At 38.1% G+C, this 20,682-nt stretch overlaps 1 protein-coding gene across 7 annotated transcripts in view; it reads left to right on the forward strand.

Moving 5' to 3' along the window:
• SKOR2 (SKI family transcriptional corepressor 2) overlaps positions 1–20,682 on the forward strand; it is a 68,217-nt gene that overhangs the window by 32,278 nt on the left and 15,257 nt on the right. For 6 of the 7 annotated variants that reach the window (XM_069964831.1, XM_069964832.1, XM_069964833.1 and 3 more), the window contains 2 exons: positions 13,210–15,012; positions 15,380–15,437. In XM_069964831.1, coding sequence (XP_069820932.1) covers positions 13,255–15,012; positions 15,380–15,437 — 1,816 coding nt within the window. In that variant the 5' untranslated portion in view covers positions 13,210–13,254. Of the gene's footprint in view, positions 1–129; positions 217–13,209; positions 15,013–15,379; positions 15,438–20,682 lie in introns of those variants that run through there. The other variant, XM_069964835.1, reaches the window with a different exon arrangement.

The raw sequence follows: 20,682 nt of genomic DNA on the forward strand, positions 1-20,682 counted from the left end.
TGGCTGCCCCCATTGCTGGTGATAGGGTGATGTATAGCACTGCTCGGGCTGGCTGATAGAAGGCGGCAGCTTCCCACTCTGACAGATCGGAGGGAAGGGATACAGCGGCAGCAGATCACCGGGAAAAGCGGAAACCGGATGGGACCCGGGCTGAGGATCTGCCCCACCGGGATCTAATGTGCACAGGACTGCAGGCGGTACCGCATCGCAGCACAGGTACTGTACCCCCACCCCAGAGCATAGGCACTATATACTACTGACCTGGGGCTGACTACCCCTCATTATAACAGGTACTGTACAGGTACTATATACTACTAACCCACTGCTGGCTGCCCCTCATAATAACAGGTACTGTCCCCCTACCCCAGAGCATAGGTACTATATACAGGTACTATATACTGCTGACCTCGTGCTGACTACCCCTCATTATAGCAGGTACTATATACTGCTGACCTGGTGCTGACTACCCCTCATTATAGCAGGTACTATATACTGCTGACCTGCTGCTGACTACCCCTCATTATAGCAGGTACTATATACTGCTGACCTCGTGCTGACTACCCCTCATTATAGCAGGTACTATATACCACTGACCCACTGCTGACTACCCCTCATTATAGCAGGTACTACATACTGCTGACCTGGTGCTGACTACCCCTCATTATAGCAGGTACTATATACCACTGACCTGGTGCTGACTACCCTTCCTAATGACAGGTACTATATACCACTGACCTGGTGCTGACTACCCCTCATTATAGCAGGTACTATATACTACTGACCTGGTGCTGACTACCCCTCATTATAGCAGGTACTATATACCACTGACCTGGTGCTGACTACCCTTCCTGATCACAGGTACTATATACTGCTGGCCTGGTGCTGACTACCCTTCCTGATCACAGGTACTATATACTACTGACCTGTGCCGAGTATCCCTCCTGATAGCAGGTACTATACACTGCTGGCCTGGTACTGCCAGCAGCCCCCTTTCCTCTGCCAGTAGTCCAGGTACAGTACCCGGTGAGGTGGTGCAGCCAGCTCTCCTCTGCCAGTAGTCCAGGTACAGTACCCGGTGAGGTGGTGCAGCCAGCTCTCCTCTGCCAGTAGTCCAGGTACAGTACCCGGTGAGGTGGTGCAGCCAGCTCTCCTCTGCAAGTAGTCCAGGTACAGTACCCGGTGAGGTGGTGCAGCCAGCTCTCCTCTGCCAGTAGTCCAGGTACAGTACCCGGTGAGGTGGTGCAGCCAGCTCTCCTCTGCCAGTAGTCCAGGTACAGTACCCGGTGAGGTGGTGCAGCCAGCTCTCCTCTGCCAGTAGTCCAGGTACAGTACCCGGTTAGGTGGTGCAGCCAGCTCTCCTTTGCAGCTTCATCCCCTCTAATTGCCAAGATTGATTTCTGCTATTTAAACGTGAGATTTTAATTGAAGGCTGGATAGTAAACAGCTCGCCCCCTGACCAGGCAGATTGAGGTAATTGTCTGTAATTTGGTTGCCAAAAGATTAATCGCTGAGGCTGGGAGGATGTGATGAAGTCAATTAATCTCTGATTACAGCGATCAAGTGTCATTTACAGATAGACAAACAGAGAGACAGAGGGACAGACAGAGAGACAGAGGGACAGACAGAGAGACAGAGGGACAGAGGGAGACAGAGAGACAGAAGGACAGAGAAACAGAGGGACAGAAGGACAGAGAGACAAAAAGACAGAGAGACAGAGGGACAGAGAGACAGAGGGGCAGAGAGAGAGAGACAGAGAGATAAAAAGACAGAGGGACAGAGAGACAGACAGAAAGACAGAGAGACAGAGACAGACCCTCTTAGGTGCTGCTTGTAATAGCCATGACTTGGAGGGCAGCGAGGACTATATAACTGCAGGGGACCAGATACACTCACACACTAGAAATCTGTATATATTCGTGTTTATTTATAATTGCAGTGTAAATATTTATAAATACATATTGATAATTAGATACTATTATATACTATTATCTATAGTACATTTATTATTATATACTATAGTACATTGATGATTAAGCTGCTCATAACACCTGGAATTATTTTTAAATGTCGCAGTTGTTTAAATCAGTTTGTTTCATTTGCTTTCAATCTGATTTTATGGCATTTGGAAGAAACGCACAATTATAAACCTGATAGAGGATTAGACTCTACAATCTGCACCATTTCAGGTTTATATACCTTACCCTGTCCATTCAGCACCATACAGTGTATATACCATGAGCTGTCCATTCAGCACCATACAGTGTATATACCATGAGCTGTCCATTCAGCACCATACAGTGTATATACCATGAGCTGTCCATTCAGCACCATAGAGTGTATATACCATGAGCTGTCCATTCAGCACCATACAGTGTACATACCATGAGCTGTCCATTCAGCACCATACAGTGTATATACCATGAGCTGTCCATTCAGCACCATACAGTGTATATACCAGGAGCTGTCCATTCAGCACCATACAGTGTATATACCATGAGCTGTCCATTCAGCACCATAGAGTGTATATACCATGAGCTGTCCATTCAGCACCATAGCGTATATACCAGGAGCTGTCCATTCAGCACCATACAGTGTATATACCAGGAGCTGTCCATTCAGCACTATACAGTGTATATACCAGGAGCTGTCCATTCAGCACCATACAGTGTATATACCAGGAGCTGTCCATTCAGCACCATAGCGTATATACCAGGAGCTGTCCATTCAGCACCATACAGTGTATATACCATGAGCTGTCCATTCAGCACCATACAGTGTATATACCAGGAGCTGTCCATTCAGCACCATACAGTGTATATACCATGAGCTGTCCATTCAGCACCATAGAGTGTATATACCATGAGCTGTCCATTCAGCACCATAGCGTATATACCAGGAGCTGTCCATTCAGCACCATACAGTGTATATACCAGGAGCTGTCCATTCAGCACTATACAGTGTATATACCAGGAGCTGTCCATTCAGCACCATACAGTGTATATACCAGGAGCTGTCCATTCAGCACCATAGCGTATATACCAGGAGCTGTCCATTCAGCACTATACAGTGTATATACCAGGAGCTGTCCATTCAGCACCATACAGTGTATATACCAGGAGCTGTCCATTCAGCACCATAGCGTATATACCAGGAGCTGTCCATTCAGCACCATAAAGTTTCTATACCATGAGCTATTTATCCCTTCAGCCTCGATATAAGCTGCTCTGTCAGTCTGTAGCTCTTCTCTTACTACTACTGGAACAACTTCTCTCCTTTCTGATAGCTGACAGGTAGAGGGTGGGAGCAGTCCAAGGACAGGAGCAGAAAGCAATTCTATTACTGTAAAATATAACTTCAAGGATGTATCCAAAACTACTTATGTGGTTACAAACATTGTAAAATAATAATATTGTATGTAATAGATCTATGTGTTATTGCTACAACCTATATTATAGATGCAACACTCACATTTATTATCATGGTCATTATTAATATTATTATTATTATTATTATTATTATTATTATTATTATTATTACTGTGTAGGCTACACTAGAGGTAGTTTTATGCTCTTCCTTCATATGGGATACCAGAGGGCCATAGCTATTATATAGGCCAGGACTGATATGCTGATAGCAGTCTAGTACTGTGCAAATATTATAGTAAACGAATTGTATATTTTAATCCTATTGTATATCCTAATATCATACTATATACTACAACCAATACTATACTAGTCACATACAGCTGTACTGGTTATATTGGCATTGTGCTAATACAGTATGTACTACTTACAATAATAATGTATAATAGACTGGTTACATGTATATGCTATACTGCCATATACCAATGCTGTGTGTATGTATATGTATATATATATATATATATATATATATATATATATATATATATATATATATTACTAATATGCCATATTGTATTGATCCTAACATAACAGAGAAATCTCCTCTTCATAAATACATTATGACTTGGACAAGTCGAACAGGAAATGAGCAATTAGAATATGATAATAGATACAAGGATTTAATAGATAGATAGATAGATAGATAGATAGATAGATAGATAGATAGATGATAGATAGATAGATAGATAGATAGATAGATAGGAGATAGATAGATAGATAGATAGATAGATAGATAATAGACAGACAGATAGATAGATAGATAGATAGGAGATAGATAGATAGATAGATAGATAGATAGATAGAAGATAGATAGATGATAGATAGATAGATAGATAGATAGATAGATAGATAATAAATAGATATATAGATAGATAGATAGATAGATAGATAGATGATAGATAGATAGATAGATAGATAGATAGATAGATAGATAAATAGATAGAGAGATAGATAGATAGATAGATAGATAGATAGATTAATAGATAATGGATAACTAAGTAGTTAGCAGCATGTAATATTATTTAACCTCAGTTTTTTCCTTCCTGATGATGATGATGATGCCATCATATAGCTTCAATTATCTACAAATGTCACTGCCCCAAAACTTTCTTCCTTCTATGTGTCCTATAGGCAGGAGGTGAGGTATGACTACCACTATACACCATAACACCAGACACCTGGTCACATATCCCTGGGTGTGGTGGACCTTCCTAGTGTCAGCAGTGTCCAGGCCATGGGGTGGGTGGGGGTCTGTCAGACGGGTGGGATGTGTAAGCCCTTCTCCCCAGGACCCCAGGAAGCTCTGCTGTGGATCCCGAGCAGTCATTAGTAGGCAGCTTTAAGTGATTGTGAACAGTAAGTAAGGAAATCTCTTGATTGTAATACTCTCTCGCAGAGCAATAATATCCCAGTGGGTGGTCATCAGTAATGATGGATGCAGCTCTGTAATGGCAGCCCTGCAACTGCTGGAAAGAGAAGCTCACTCTGATTTCCTTCTATCCAGTTGCAGTAGTTACTGAGAGACTTGTACAGGAGCAGCAGAGGAGCCGGGAGTCCCCCATCTGCAGGGTAGTAGCCCAGGCTCTATGCACTTTACATGGCTGGGCTACTAGCCATCCGGCTCCTCACTGCCACCCCTGACCCATGGAGGACACCACAATGCTTATACATAGGAGGAGGATCATTGTGTCAGATGGAGGTTTCCTAAAAATTATCTTTCATAGGTGGAAAGAAAACAGATGATGGGAGTCTGGGATATTGTCATATACTGCAGCAATGTATAATGATGGAATATTCTATCTATCTCCTATCTATCTATCTATCTATCTCCTATCTATCTATTTATCTATCTATCTATCTCCTATCTATCTATCTATCTATCTATCTAATTATCTATCTATCTTCTATCTATCTATCTATCTATCTATCTATCTATCTATCTATAATCTATCTCCTATCTATCTATTTATCTATCTATCTATCTCCTATCTATCTATCTATCTATCTATCTATCTAATTATCTATCTATCTTCTATCTATCTATCTATCTATCTATCTATCTATCTATCTATCTATCTATAATCTATCTCCTATCTATCTATCTATCTATCTATCTATCTCCTATCTATCTATCTATCTATCTCCTATCTATCTCCTATCTATCTATCTATCTATCTATATTTCGATCTATCTATCTATCATCTATCTATCTATTATCTATCTATCTGTCTCCTATCTATCTATATCCTATCTATCTATCTATCTATCTACCTATCTATATCCTATCTATCATATATATATATATATATATATATATATATATCCATCCATAGATGTGTAAGAAGGGCTGATTCCTCCTCAGAGAGCACAGGAAGATTTGGGGGTGAGTGGAGGGGCCAGGGTGCCTTGTGTGCAGCTCTCAGACTTTGCTTTTGTTAAACCTGACCAGAGGTTATTCAGAATGACAGACAAAGCCTGGAGTGCTGCGGCCAAATGAGCCCCAGACTCTTCCAGATGGGACCATCTCCATTGCAAATCCCCTGTATTGTAGAAATAAAGCATCTCTGCCACAGTCATAACATAATTACAAGCAGAGAAAAGCAATAACAAGAAGCATCAGAGTAATTCGGGGGCACTTGATCTCCTAACCTGCAGTGCCAGAGACCCCCGAGATTACAATGGGAGGAAGTTTGCTGAAATTTACCTGATCAAGATACATTGCAATGAGATAGATAGAAAGATAGATAGATGATAGATAGATAGATAGATAGATAGATAGATGATAGATAGATAGATAGATAGATAGATGATAGATAGATAGATAGATAGATAGATAGATAGATGATAGATAGATAGATAGATAGATAGATAGATAGATAAATAGATAGATAGGAGATAGATAGATAGATAGATAGATAGGAGATAGGAGATAGATAGATAGATAGATAGATAGATAGATAGATAGGAGATAGATAGATAGATAGATAGATAGATAGATAGATAATAGATAGATAGATAGATAGAGAGATAGATAGGAGATAGATAGCTAGATAGATAGAAGATAGATAGATAGATAGATGATAGATAGATAGATAGATAGATAGATAGATAGATAGATAGATAGATAGATAGATAGGAGATAGATAGATACATAGATAGGAGATAGATAGATAGATTAGATAGATAGATAGATAGATAGATAGATAGGAGATAGATAGATAGATAGATAGGAGATAGATAGATAGATAGATAGATAGATGGATAGGAGATAGATAGGAGATAGATAGGAGATAGATAGATAGATAGATAGATAGATAGATAGATAGATAGATAGAAGATAGATAGATAGATAGATAGATAGGAGATAGATACATAGATAGATAGATAGATAGATAGATAGGAGATAGATAGATAGGAGATAGATAGATAGATAGATAGATAGATAGATAGATAGATAGGAGATAGATAATAGATAGATACATAGATAGGAGATAGATAGATAGATTAGATAGATAGATAGATAGATAGATAGGAGATAGATAGATACATAGATAGGAGATAGATAGATAGATTAGATAGATAGATAGATATTCTCAAAGTTATTATTATTATTATTATTATCATTATCATCATCTGATTTATTTTTCTGTATTTATGATTATTACCACAAGTAATATTATTATAAAATAATTATTTTGATTATTAACAGTAAGTAATATTATTATAAAATAATTATTTAAAAAAAATAACCAGTGGTACAATATAAGTCTAGAGGAATAAGGGACTTCAAGTATATAGGAATAATATTTATTTTTCATTATAGTATTTGACATCTAATATTAAACTAAATAATTAATAACAATAAAAACTAGTAACCATAATGATTATAAAGGATTTTATTGCTGTTATTATTATTATTATTATTATTATTATTATTATTATCATTATTAAAAAAAACTTTAAACATAAAAATAATTCTTATCCATGACACAGGTGTATTTAAAAAACCAACACCCCTTATAACGAGACATCTCTGTAATGTCGCTAGATCAGAGGAAAAGAAGACGATACTGATAATTCCTCAGAATCATCACTTTTCAGCCATTATTTCCAACTTGCGGTTTTACCTGGATTTAGTGAAGTGAAATCCCATAGACACCAGGAACTTTAATAATATCTTCTACTCATGTTGTTTTTCTTTTATTATTTTATTGTAGCATTTGAATATTATTACAATTGTTAAAACAAAATCTCATTTTAAAAGAAAAAGTCGCATAAAGTAGCCTGTAAAAAAAACTAATCCATTTTGGCCCTATCCAGTAACATCTGTTGTGTATATCCATCTCCCTCTTTGGTGTATTTTGTGGTCTGGATTGACACATTAATTACCCCTATGCTCGAGCCCTCAAATGAAGACGGATGGTTATTGAAGGATGGCGCAAGAGTTGGCATTGCCTGGAGTGCGACAATTACAGCCACTGACTTTTGCGTCGATTTTTGGTCAGACTGCCCCCCTCTCCTGTCACTAACCCTTAGGATAGTTCTCTCTCTTCATAGAATATATCCTGATACAGTCACCCGGCAAATGTCGCAAACTCCATGCAGTTTAAAGTCACTCGTTAACAATAATGTCCAAAAAGAATCAGAGATCCTTTAAAAGTCCTTATCCTCCACAAAGGTTTTATAGGACGAAAGGGAATTGCAATTTGTACAAAAATATTCGCACAATAACAATATTTCTATTCTTTACTTCGGGAAAGGAAGGATCGGAGACGTGTGTGCTGGGTGTCCTTGCTGACAGAGACTGTGTGAGCGCCATTTGTCATTCTCCCCGGGCCAGAGGAGCACAGCAGACGTCCTGGTTGCAGATTCATCATATTAGGGAAAAGTCAGGGAATTTTATAGAAAAGGAAGGATTATGGAAACTTCTCACTATATGCTGCACTGCTTCATCTCTCTATCCAATATCTATCTATCTCCTATCTATCTATCTCCTATCTATCTATCTATCTATCTCCTATCTATCTATCTATCTATCTATCTATCTATCTATCTATCATCTATCTATCTATCTATCTATCTATCTATCTATCTCCTATCTATCTATCTATCTATCTATCTATCTCCTATCTATCTATCTATCTACTATCTATCTATCTATCTATCTCCTATCTATCTATCTATCTATCTATCTCCTATCTATCTATCTATCTATCTATCTATTTCCTATCTATCTATCTATCTATCTCCTATCTATCTATCTATCTATCTATCTATCTATCTATCTATCTCCTATCTATCTATCTATCTATCTATCTCCTATCTATCTATCTATCTATCTCCTATCTATCTATCTATCTATCATCTATCTATCTATCTATCTATCTATCTATCTCCTATCTATCTATCTATCTATCTATCTATCTATCTATCTCCTATCTATCTATCTATCTACTATCTATCTATCTATCTATCTATCTCCTATCTATCTATCTATCTATCTATCTATCTCCTATCTATCTATCTATCTATTTCCTATCTATCTATCTATCTCCTATCTATCTATCTATCTATCTATCTATCTATCTATCTATCTATCTATCTCCTATCTATGTATTATCTATCTATCTATTTCCTATCTATCTATCTATCCATCTCCTATCTATCTATCTATCTATCTATTTCCTATCTATCTATCTATCTATCTATCTATCTATCTATCTATCTCCTATCTATCTATCTATCTATCTCCTATCTATCTTCTATCTATCTCCTATCTATCTCCTATCATCTATCTATCTATCTATCTATCTATCTATCTATCTAGCAATATAATATCTATAATCTATCTATGTAATTATTCGCTACTAAATATTAAAAAGTTCCAGAAATATCGTTGACCTCTCCTATTCCTAAATGGCCGACCACACTGAGCATTCAAGTATCAAATATAAAAAGTATTAGATATTAGATATAAAATATTAGATATAAAAAGTACCAGCTATAACTCCACATAAAAACACACACACAAAATAAATATAAATATATATATATATATATATATATATATATATATATATATATATATATAAAGTTTAATTAGAATATAGGTCTAATACCCGACCCCTGCTCCAGTGTGCGCTTCTCTCTCGGTGCAGTCACATTATACTGCAGATCATCTCTCCAGCACCTCCAGGATTATTCTCACATCTGTGTCTCTATCTGGATGACATCCGAGGTGAAGGCAGATCAATGCATGTCAGGGCTATGTGAGGGAAGTCCCAGGCTGGCAGGGGTTAATGAAGAGGGGATGACGTCACGTGGTGCTCTAGAAGATAGGCTCAGAGGTTGGAGCTTCTCCCATAGTGAAGCTCAGACTCCTGGACCTGGACTGACAGAGGAAGCAGAGGAGACACTGGCTCCATGTGATATCCTGCAGCAGCAGCCAACACCATGCCCTGCTCTGCAGCCTGCACCATGCCCTGCTCTGCAGCCTGCACCATGCCCTGCTCTGCCCTGTGAGGGATCAGCTCTGCACTAGGTATAGGCTTCTAGGTTATTCTTATGCATTGGTATCATTGTAGCTACTCTACTTTTATACTTTATACTTTTTATATTTGTATATTCTGCTATGTACCAGCTATGGGCCACGTGCACTGCCTCCTGTGTAGGGATAGTGTCTATGAGTATATATGAGTATATAGGTGCACTGCCTGCTGTGTGGGAATAGTGTCTATAAGTATATATGAGTATATAGGTGCACTGCCTGCTGTGTGGGAATAGTGTCTATGAGTATATATGAGTATATAGGTGCACTGCCTGCTGTGTAGGAATAGTGTCTATGAGTATATATGAGTATATAGGTGCACTGCCTGCTGTGTAGGAATAGTGTCTATGAGTATATATGAGTACATAGGTGCACTGCCTGCTGTGTAGGGATAGTGTCTATGAGTATATATGAGTATATAGGTGCACTGCCTGCTGTGTGGGGATAGTGTCTATGAGTATATATGAGTATATAGGTGCACTGCCTGCTGTGTGGGGATAGTGTCTATGAGTATATATGAGTATATAGGTGCACTGCCTGCTGTGTAGGGATAGTGTCTATGAGTATATATGAGTATATAGGTGCACTGCCTGCTGTGTAGGGATAGTGTCTATGAGTATATATGAGTATTTATGAGTATATAGGTGCACTGCCTGCTGTGTAGGAATTATGTCCATGAGTACATAGGTGCACTGACTGCTGTGTAGGGATAGTGTATATGAGTATATAAGTATATATGTGCCTGCTGTGAAGAAATAGTGACTATGAGTATATATGAGTATATATGTGCCTGCTGTGTAAGTGTTCATGAGTATATAGCTGCACTGCCTTGCTGTTTAAGAATAGTGTCTATGAGCATATAGGTGCACTGCCTGCTGTGTAGGATTATACAGTGTGTGTGTGTGTGTGTGTGTGTGTGTGTGTGTGTGTGTGTAGCAGAGTTGACTTTGGGGTGTGATAGTTTTTCTCTGAGTTAAAGTAACTTTGTTGTAAAACCAATTGAGGAAGTCCCCTACATTGCTACATTGTACTGTATAGTGATATCAATGTAATGTGTGCTTACAATTCATCTAAGATATATATATATATATATATATATATATATATATATATATATAGTTGTAGCAGTCCTGCGATATTCTTAGGGATTCTGCCAAATAACAACCTCAGCTCTGCTTCATCTGACCAACTCAGCCCTGTATATCTGTATTTAATGTAGTAAGGTGCTTGTAAATTATCCATGTAAATGTCAGCTATAGTGTAGACACAGCAGTACAAGTGTAGGTGTAAATGATAAGATGCCTTCTGTGTTGTAGCTGTAAATGTATATGGTTAGATTTTATATTTTTGTTCATTATGTATTATGTATATTATGTATATATCACATTTCTATGACGATTCAGAACACATGGCAGCGACCTATCTGTTACTCCTGGTATATACTTATCCTAACTTCTCCCTGCCTGCTTATTTATCGCTGCTTGTGAACAGTTACAGACAGATTATATAACCGGGGAGCACTAAATCAGGATTTTTGGCCAATGTTATTTAGTCATCTATTTGTGCAAAATCATTTTTTGGGTAAAATAATAATAATAATAGTTATTATTATTATTATTATTATTATTATTATTATTAATAATAAAATAAAAGTAATAATAATAATACATTATAGTGTTAGGTAAAAAATATAATATTAGATTTTTTTTAAATAAATATTAAATATTTAGAATGCTTTGTATACATGAAGAAAACAACTATTAAAAAATAGATGTGAAGTTTAATTATTTATATTTTTCTTTTTTTTATTATTAATAATAAAACAAATCTGTCAATAATAAGAACTAAATAAGTTTATACTTATCTTAAATTTAAATTTATTATCTGAATAATTAACTGTAAATGTCACTTATGCTGGGGGGGGGCAGGAATTGTTTATTCATTTGTTATTACTTTAAGATTTTTTGTATTTTTCTAGATTTTTTTTTAGTTTTTTTATTATTATTATTTTATTATAAATATTCTATTATCATTATTATTATTATTATTTTATTTTTCTATTCATAATTCAAATGAAAACATAATAGTAAATAAAAATTAAAACAAATATTATAATAAATATAAACAATAAAAGCGTAACATCATATAATATAATAAATTAACATGTATTAAAAAATAAATATTATATATATATATATATATAATTTATTTTAAATCCATGTTAATTTATTATATTATACGATGTTACGCTTTTATTGTTTATATTTAATATAATGTGTTTTTATTTTTATTTACTATTATGTTTTCATATAATAATAATAATAATAATAATAATAATTATTATTATTATTATTATTATTATTATTATTATTATTATTATATCATCAATTCAGATTTATCTGAAAGAAAGCGAAAAGAGGGATTAGGAGGCGCATTACAAATGAATATACATTGCCTATAATCTCCGCACCCAAACACATACTCATTTTATTCCTGAGCCTCATCCTGATCTAATGAACACAGTTCTGGGTTACCGCCACAGTAAGGAGGTTAATTGCATTTTAATTAATAGTCACATTACCAGGAACCTTTGCTTTGTACATAAAGTAGCCTGTAGCAAAAGTGCGTATCACCTATTGTTTACACATGCAAATTATGGTTTGGATGTGATGAGATTGTTGCTGCTTTTAATTATAAAATTTGTGGAAAAAGAAAAAAAAACTATATGAGATAGATAGAAGATAGACAGATAGAAAGAAGATAGATAAGATAGATAGATAGATAGATAGGAGATAGATAGATGATAGATAGATAGATAGATAGATAGATAGATAGATAGGAGATAGATAGATAGATAGATAGATAGATAGGAGATAGATAGATAGATAGATAGATAGATAGATAGATAGGAGATAGATAGATAGATAGATAGATAGGAGATAGATAGATAGATAGATAGATAGATAGGAGATAGATAGATAGATAGATAGGAGATAGATAGGAGATAGATAGATAGATAGATAGATAGATAGATAGATAGATAGATAGATAGATAAACAGCAATGGATTGATCAATCTGTGTTAAATTTCAGCTGATCCCTATAATAGTCATACACAGTTAGAAATTGGAAATTGACCATTGGACTCAGATATATTCATCCTTCTCTATACATTTTTAAGCTCAAACAATTTGAACTATTCTTAAAAATTCTAAAAACAAACAATTTTTTTTCCTTTTAGGCGCCAACCAGAACGAAGATCATCCTTCATCTGGGATCTGCAGAAATGGCCACCAGCCCTCTAACAGTCGCCAACGATATCCTATTGCCCTCTCCCCCAAGCTCCTACCAACAAGACTCCCTCCAGTCCAGAGTCCCTCACTCCAACATGAAACCAAACCAAGTCAGCCAGGTCATTTTGTACGGCATCCCTATTGTATCTCTGGTCATAGACGGGCAGGAGAGGCTCTGTCTCGCCCAGATTTCCAACACGCTTCTTAAAAACTACAGCTACAATGAGATCCACAACAGGCGGGTAGCCCTTGGGATCACCTGTGTGCAGTGCACCCCGGTCCAGCTGGAAATCCTGAGAAGGGCGGGAGCAATGCCCATATCTTCAAGAAGATGTGGAATGATTACTAAGAGGGAGGCCGAGAGACTGTGCAAGTCCTTCTTAGGAGAGAACCGGCCACCAAAGCTTCCAGATAACTTTGCATTTGATGTAACTCATGAGTGTGCATGGGGGTGCAGGGGGAACTTCATCCCGGCAAGGTATAACAGCTCCAGAGCTAAATGTATTAAATGCACCTACTGCAATATGTACTTCTCTCCAAACAAGTTCATCTTCCATTCCCACAGAACCCCAGACGCTAAGTACACCCAGCCCGACGCTGCCAACTTCAATTCATGGAGAAGACATCTAAAGCTTACAGATAAGACCCCTCCAGATGAAATGGTGTTCGCCTGGGAAGACGTCAAAGCCATGTTCAATGGCGGAAGCCGAAAGAGGGCATTAAGTCATGGACACTGCCAATCTCTTGGCTCCGTAAAAACAACCAATGGCATCTTGCCACATATGATCGGGCAAGACCTCAACCAGAAGAGGCCAAGGTTCGAAGAAGAAGAAGAAATAGAGTCCACCAATATCCCCAACAAGACCCAAAGAAGTTACCCCGTCATTCCCGTCCCCAGCAAAGGATTTGGCATGTTGCAGAAATTCCCTGCCAGCACCCTCTTCCCGAGTCCGTACACCTTCCCGGCTTTTGGTTTATGTCAGAAAAAAGATGATGCTGATGCGGTCAATGGCCAGAAAACCAGTGCACTGTCAGGACTATTCTGGCCTGGTAGGAAAGATGCATTTTACCCCCCTTTTTGTATGTTTTGGCCACCTCGAACCCCCGGTGGACTTCCAGTTCCTACCTATCTTCAGCCTCAGCCCAGCGCCCTTACTTCCATCACAGACAACCCAACTCTACGACAGGCCTTCCTAGAACTGGCCGACCAGAGCGACGCCAGTAACCTCAGCAACAACGGAGACAACTTGTTTGAAACCGAATGTTCTAGCTCTCCCGTCTCCAGTGACATCCGACCCCCCTCCGAAGCCAGGACCAATGTCTTGGATGTACCTTCCTTCCCAATGCGGAAACAGAGCTACCACTCCGCCTTCCGGCCTGTGGTCAAAGACACAGAGAGCATAGCCAAATTGCATGGCAACCTTGAGGACTTCCAGAGCGATAGGCATGTGTCTCCCGGCACTAGCTGCAGTTACCAAAGTGACAGCTCGGACTCGGACGAAGAGCAGGATGTTGACGTAGAGACCAACAAGCCGCCCGGTGAAGAAGAAGAGGAAAGTCTCAGCAGTCAGTTTCTGCAGAGTAGAGGACTGGTGGAAACCAATGACAAAACCTGCAAAGACCGATCCCCCTTCTCCAGCTCCAGGAGTGAAACCCAGGCTGAGAAAATGGAAAACGCAGAACATCCTTCTTCTACCCCAAAAGACTCCAGCCCCCGTCATACATCACTGGAGGAACCTTGCTACAAAGATGTAAATATTCCCTCCGGCTTCACAGCTAATTATTATTATTTAAATGCAGCTTTAGGCTAAATGGGCGACGTCTGCATAATAAGATTGATAACTAGATGCCCTACAGAAATGAAATCTTCAATGTGTTTAGCTCTTTAACACAATGCCACAGAGAGCAAATGTTCTACATGCAAATAAGCCCCCGTGTTGTGTGTGTGTGTGGGGGGGGGGGACTGTCCTGGGCCCATATGGTATCCAGCCCACCCTATAGATCCCCATATACAATTAGGGGACTGTACTGATAATGAGTTCACCTCAGCCTGACATGTATGATGACCCCGCACATCACACTCTATATCTTCCTATATGTTGTCTATCTTTCTTGTAGACACAGAAAAGCAAAGAAGACAATGGAAACTTATCCTCGAAAGAAGACACTTACTCAGGTAAGAGAAGCCACGTCCGACCATCACTAACCCCTCCCGGGCCACAGACTGCACTAAATACCCCATATCCTCAATATTCATCCACTTCATCGCTTTTAATGCCAGTTTACTTTGAATTTGTTTTCTTTATAAAATAATAATAATAATAATATTATTATTATTGTTGTTGTATGTAATACCAGAATATGGGTTTATTTTGTATTTATTTTTTGATAATTCTTCAATAATGTGTGCGTGTGTATATATATATATATATGTGTGTGTGTGTGTGTGTGTGTGTGTGTGTGTGTGCTATCTATCCATCTTTTCTTTCGATTTATCCTTTCGATTTATCTGTTCAAACTTATATAGGCTTTATTGTCAGTACTTAATAAACATTACCATTGTAAGTCTGGGACTATTGGGTAGGTATTAAATGGGGATAGGAACAGATCCATAGTGGGATACTCAATGGCATATCACACTTATCTATCTCCTTTCTATCTATCTCCTATCTCCTATCTATCTATCTATCTATCTATCTATCTATCTATCTCCTATCTATCTATCTATCTATCTATCTATCTCCTATCTATCTATCTATCTATCTATCTATCTATCTATCTATCCATCCATCCATCCGTGGATCTATCTTACTATATTCAGTATTACATTGATACAACCTCCAGTAAGGACTATCTTCTCCCATCTCCTCACATCACACCATCACTATATTAAATTTGTTTAAATGGAGTCTCTGTCTGTCATTTTGCCTCTATTAACACAAGAGGTGACCCGGCCATGGCTGCAATATAACATGTGTCTGGGTGAATCAGGACTGGATGGTTTACAGGGAATAAAGTCACAGTTCCCATGTCTCCCCCTTCCCTGTGTGCGCTCCGCAGTAATGTAGAAGATGCCCCCTCCATCTGGGACTATAATTACTTCTATATTAATACAAGATACTGTAAATCCAGGGAGCCACATTGTACAAGAATCTGTATCCTCTACCGCCTGCCCGGCACATTATACACGTACTGATATATCGATTCTGAGTTTGTCGTTTGGCGCAGAGCATGCGTGTAGTGTCCGCATGTGTTAGCTCGGCTCTGCTACATCTCACATACAGAGAAAAAAATTCATCCTATATTTATAAAAGCTCAATGTGTAATGAAACCCATTGGATGTAACCCCCATGTAGTGAGAGAAGGATCACAAAGATTCATTAGACAAATGAGCACAGCCCCTAAAACCATCTGCAAAGCTCTCAGCCAATGAAACAAGTTAACAACGTTTTTAAAAGATTTAAAGTGGATTAAAGGGATACTAGTACTCCATAAGGAGAGTCCGCCATAAAAACCTGGGGAGACATAAAGGAGAAGCCCGGTGAAAAATGTTATTAAAGTATTGTATTGCCCCCAAAAGTTATACAAATCCCCAATATACTTATTACAGGAAATGCTTATAAAGTGCTTTTTCCCCTGCACTTACTACTGCATCAAGGCTTCACTTCCTGGATAACATGGTGATGTCACTTCCTGGATAACATGGTGATGTCACTTCCTAGATAAACATGGTGATGTCACTTCCTGGATAACATGGTGATGTCACTTCCTGGATAACATGGTGATGTCACTTCCTGGATAACATGGTGATGTCCCTTCATGGATAACATGGTGATGTCATGTCCCGACTCCTAGAGCTGTGCGGGCTGTGGCTGCTGGAGAGGATGATGGCAGAGGGATGCTCAGTGTCCCTCCAGTGCCTTGTGTCCCTCAGTGTCCCCCTGCCATCATCCTCTCCAGCAGCCACAGCCCGCACAGCTCTGGGAGTCGGGTCGTGACATCACCATGTTATCCAGGAAGTGACATCACCACGTTATCTAGGAAGTGACATCACCATGACAACACTTTATAAGCATTTCCCATAATAAGTTTATATTGGGGATTTGCATAACTTTTGGGGGGCAATACAATACTTTAATAAACATTTCGCCACACTTCTCCTTTAATGTGCTTCACCATATGTGGATGGTTGTCAGAGCCCTGCCCCTAAACTCATACTCTGTAAATATTTCTTTATGAAAGGTCTCTAATGTCTATCTATCTATCTATCTATCTATCTATCTATCTATCTATCTATATCCTATCTATCTCCTATCTATCTCTCTATCTATCTCTCTATCTATCTCCTATCTATCTATCTATCTATCTATCTCCTATCTATCTATCTATCTATCTATCTATCTCCTATCTATCTATCTATCTATCTATCTATCTATCTATCTCCTATCTATCTCCTATCTATCTCTCTATCTATCTCTCTATCTATCTCCTATCTATCTATCTATCTATCTATCCATCTCCTATCTATCTATCTCCTATCTATCTATCTATCTATCTATCTATCTATCTATCTATCTATCTCCTATCTGTCTATGTATCTATCTATCTATCTCCTTCCTATCTATCTGTCTATCTATCTATCTATCTATCTATCTATCTATCTCCTATCTATCTATCTATCTATCTATCTATCTATCAATCTCCTATCTATCTATCTATCTATCTTTTTGTCTCCTATCTATCTATCTATCTATCTATCTATCTATCTATCTATCTATCTATCTATCTCCTATCTATCTCCTATCTATCTATCTCCTATCTATCTATCTATCTATCTATCTATCTATCTATCTATCTATCTATCTATCTCCTATCTATCTATCTATCTATCTATCTCCTATCTATCTATCTATCTATCTATCTATCTATCTATCTATCTATCTATCTCCTATCTATCTATCTATCTATCTATCTATCTATCTATCTGTTTTCTACCTTTATTCTGTTTCCACTGACTATAAGAAGAATAACGTGGATATTAGGACACATTACACACTGCAGATTTTACCTGTGCATCTCCATACATGAAATTTTCGGCTGTATGTGAACATAACCTAATAAAGCATTTCAGTTTCCGTCTTTTATGATGGAAGAAGTTCCGCTAAAAAACTAAAAAAAAAAAAAAAAATGCCAAAATGCCAGAAACTCCCAACTTCCATCCCTGTGTTCACCTGTACAACCATAGCCGCTGTGGATATCTATGGCCGCTTATGGTGATGACACATTATTGGCCTTTAGTCTCATTGAAGACCTTCCTCTGAATTTCTCATGAGGTGCTGCGGAGAAAAGGGGAAAGAAATAAAAGTAGGAATGATGCTCTCTGAGAAGCTCACATTTATCATACATACATCATTCTAATTTTTATGTATTTTACAGTTTTTTTGGTCTTTTTTTAAACTTTGGGGTATAACAATCTAAATACATTGTCTGGAAACAATCAGTCTGCAGGTTATATGTTGCTGTTGATGGACCTTGTTCTTATAGCCATTGCTTTTCTGACAAAACACAAATATTTAAAGGGGTTATCCAGGATTAGAAGAAGCACAGCTACTTTCCTTTAAAAACAGCGCCACCCCTGTCCTTAGGTGGTGGGTGGTATTACATTTGAGCTCCATTTTCTTCAATGGAACTAAGCTGCCATACCCATACCCAAACTGAGGACAGGAGAGGTGCTGTTTTTGGAAGAAAGCGGCCATGTTTTTTCTAAGCCTGGATAACCCCTTTAATGTTCATTAGCATAAATTCATTATCATCTGGTTTATAGTAAGAAAGACTCAACACAACTCACATATTACTATTTAGTTACTTCTATCTACCTCTAGGGGGAGCTCATCGCACATTTGCTCATTGCAGATTTAAAATCTGTATGCAGTGAGCTCCCCCTATTGGTTTCTGAAAGTAGCTGCGTTTCTGAACTTTCTCTTTTCACCTCTGGTGTAGGTCACTGCACACAGATTTCTTACCACTAGTGGCCACTAGAGGGAGGGCAATGCCTATAGATTTTTTCACTGCATATAAATTTTAACTTATTCACCATAGATTTAGCTATTACAAAACTTAGCAGGATCTGTTTAAATCTGTCTGCAGTGAGCGCCCCCTAATGGTGCCTGAAAGTAAGTGATTTACTGAGTTTTCTTTTTTTTTTATCTAGAGGGGGAGCTCACTGTAAATAGGTTTTCACCTATAGAAGGGGCTCACTGCACATATATTTTCAGCTATAGGCAGAGCTCACTGCACATAGATTTTCACCTATAGGGGGAGCTCACTGCACATAGATTTTCAGCTATAGGCGGAGCTCACTGCACATAGATTTTCACCTATAGGGGGAGCTCACTGCACGTAGATTTTCACCAATAGGGGGAGCTCACTACACATAGGTTTAGCTATTACAGAACTAAGGATCTGTATAAATCTGTCTGCAGTGAGCTCCCACTATTGGTGCCTGTAAGTCACTGATTTTCTGAATTTTTTTTTTTTTTAACCTCTAGGGGGAGCTCACTGCACATACATTTTTACCTATAGGGGGAGCTCACTGCACGTACATTTGTTTTATTACTAGGAAAAACTCCCTGCACACAGATTTTTCACCACTAGAAAAGTTCACTGCATATAAAAGTTTCATCACTAGGGGGGAGCTTCCGGCACACATTGTTATCAAGTACTGAATTTAGTAGGAGCTGTACACATTTACAGCCTATTGGTGTCTACAATAACTTTTTACGCCTCTATGGGGAGCTCACTGCATATAGATTTTTCATCACTAGGGAGAAGTTTAATACCCAGAGAAATTCTATCACTAGGAGAAGCTTAATGCACATAGATTTAGCTAGTACTGAACTAAGTAGGTATTGTATACATCTGTCTGCAGAGAGCTCCCGCTAGTGGTGCCTGCAAATATTATTATGTTAATAGATTGTCAGGCCATTCAATGCTGGGGAAACTTCCCATCCTACGCCCATAGCAACTGCAATCTTTGGAGCATCTTTGAAGAAGGTAGACGAGGCGAGATTCGCACATGATGGCCACACAACTTTGCTGGTAATAACGCTATTTTAACAGTAAAGTCATGTCATGCTGGCCTTACAAATAACCTATATAGCATTCTAGAGTCATAGCTAGGGCCAAGTAAAGTAGATAAATGAAAGCTGAGGACACTCACCGGATAGTTGCGATACTTTATTTTAACGCGCATAAAACCTTTCATTGGTACACATCATGGGACGGAAGACGCCACAATACTACATGTGCAACCCACGCATGATGGCCATTTCGCGCGCATGCACGCTTCATCTGATGAAGCGCGCATGTGCGCGAAATGGCCGTCATCTGTGGGTTGTACATGTAGGATTGTGACGTCTTCC

This window comes from Dendropsophus ebraccatus, chromosome 3 (assembly GCF_027789765.1).
Source record: "Dendropsophus ebraccatus isolate aDenEbr1 chromosome 3, aDenEbr1.pat, whole genome shotgun sequence".
NCBI lineage: Eukaryota > Metazoa > Chordata > Amphibia > Anura > Hylidae > Dendropsophus > Dendropsophus ebraccatus.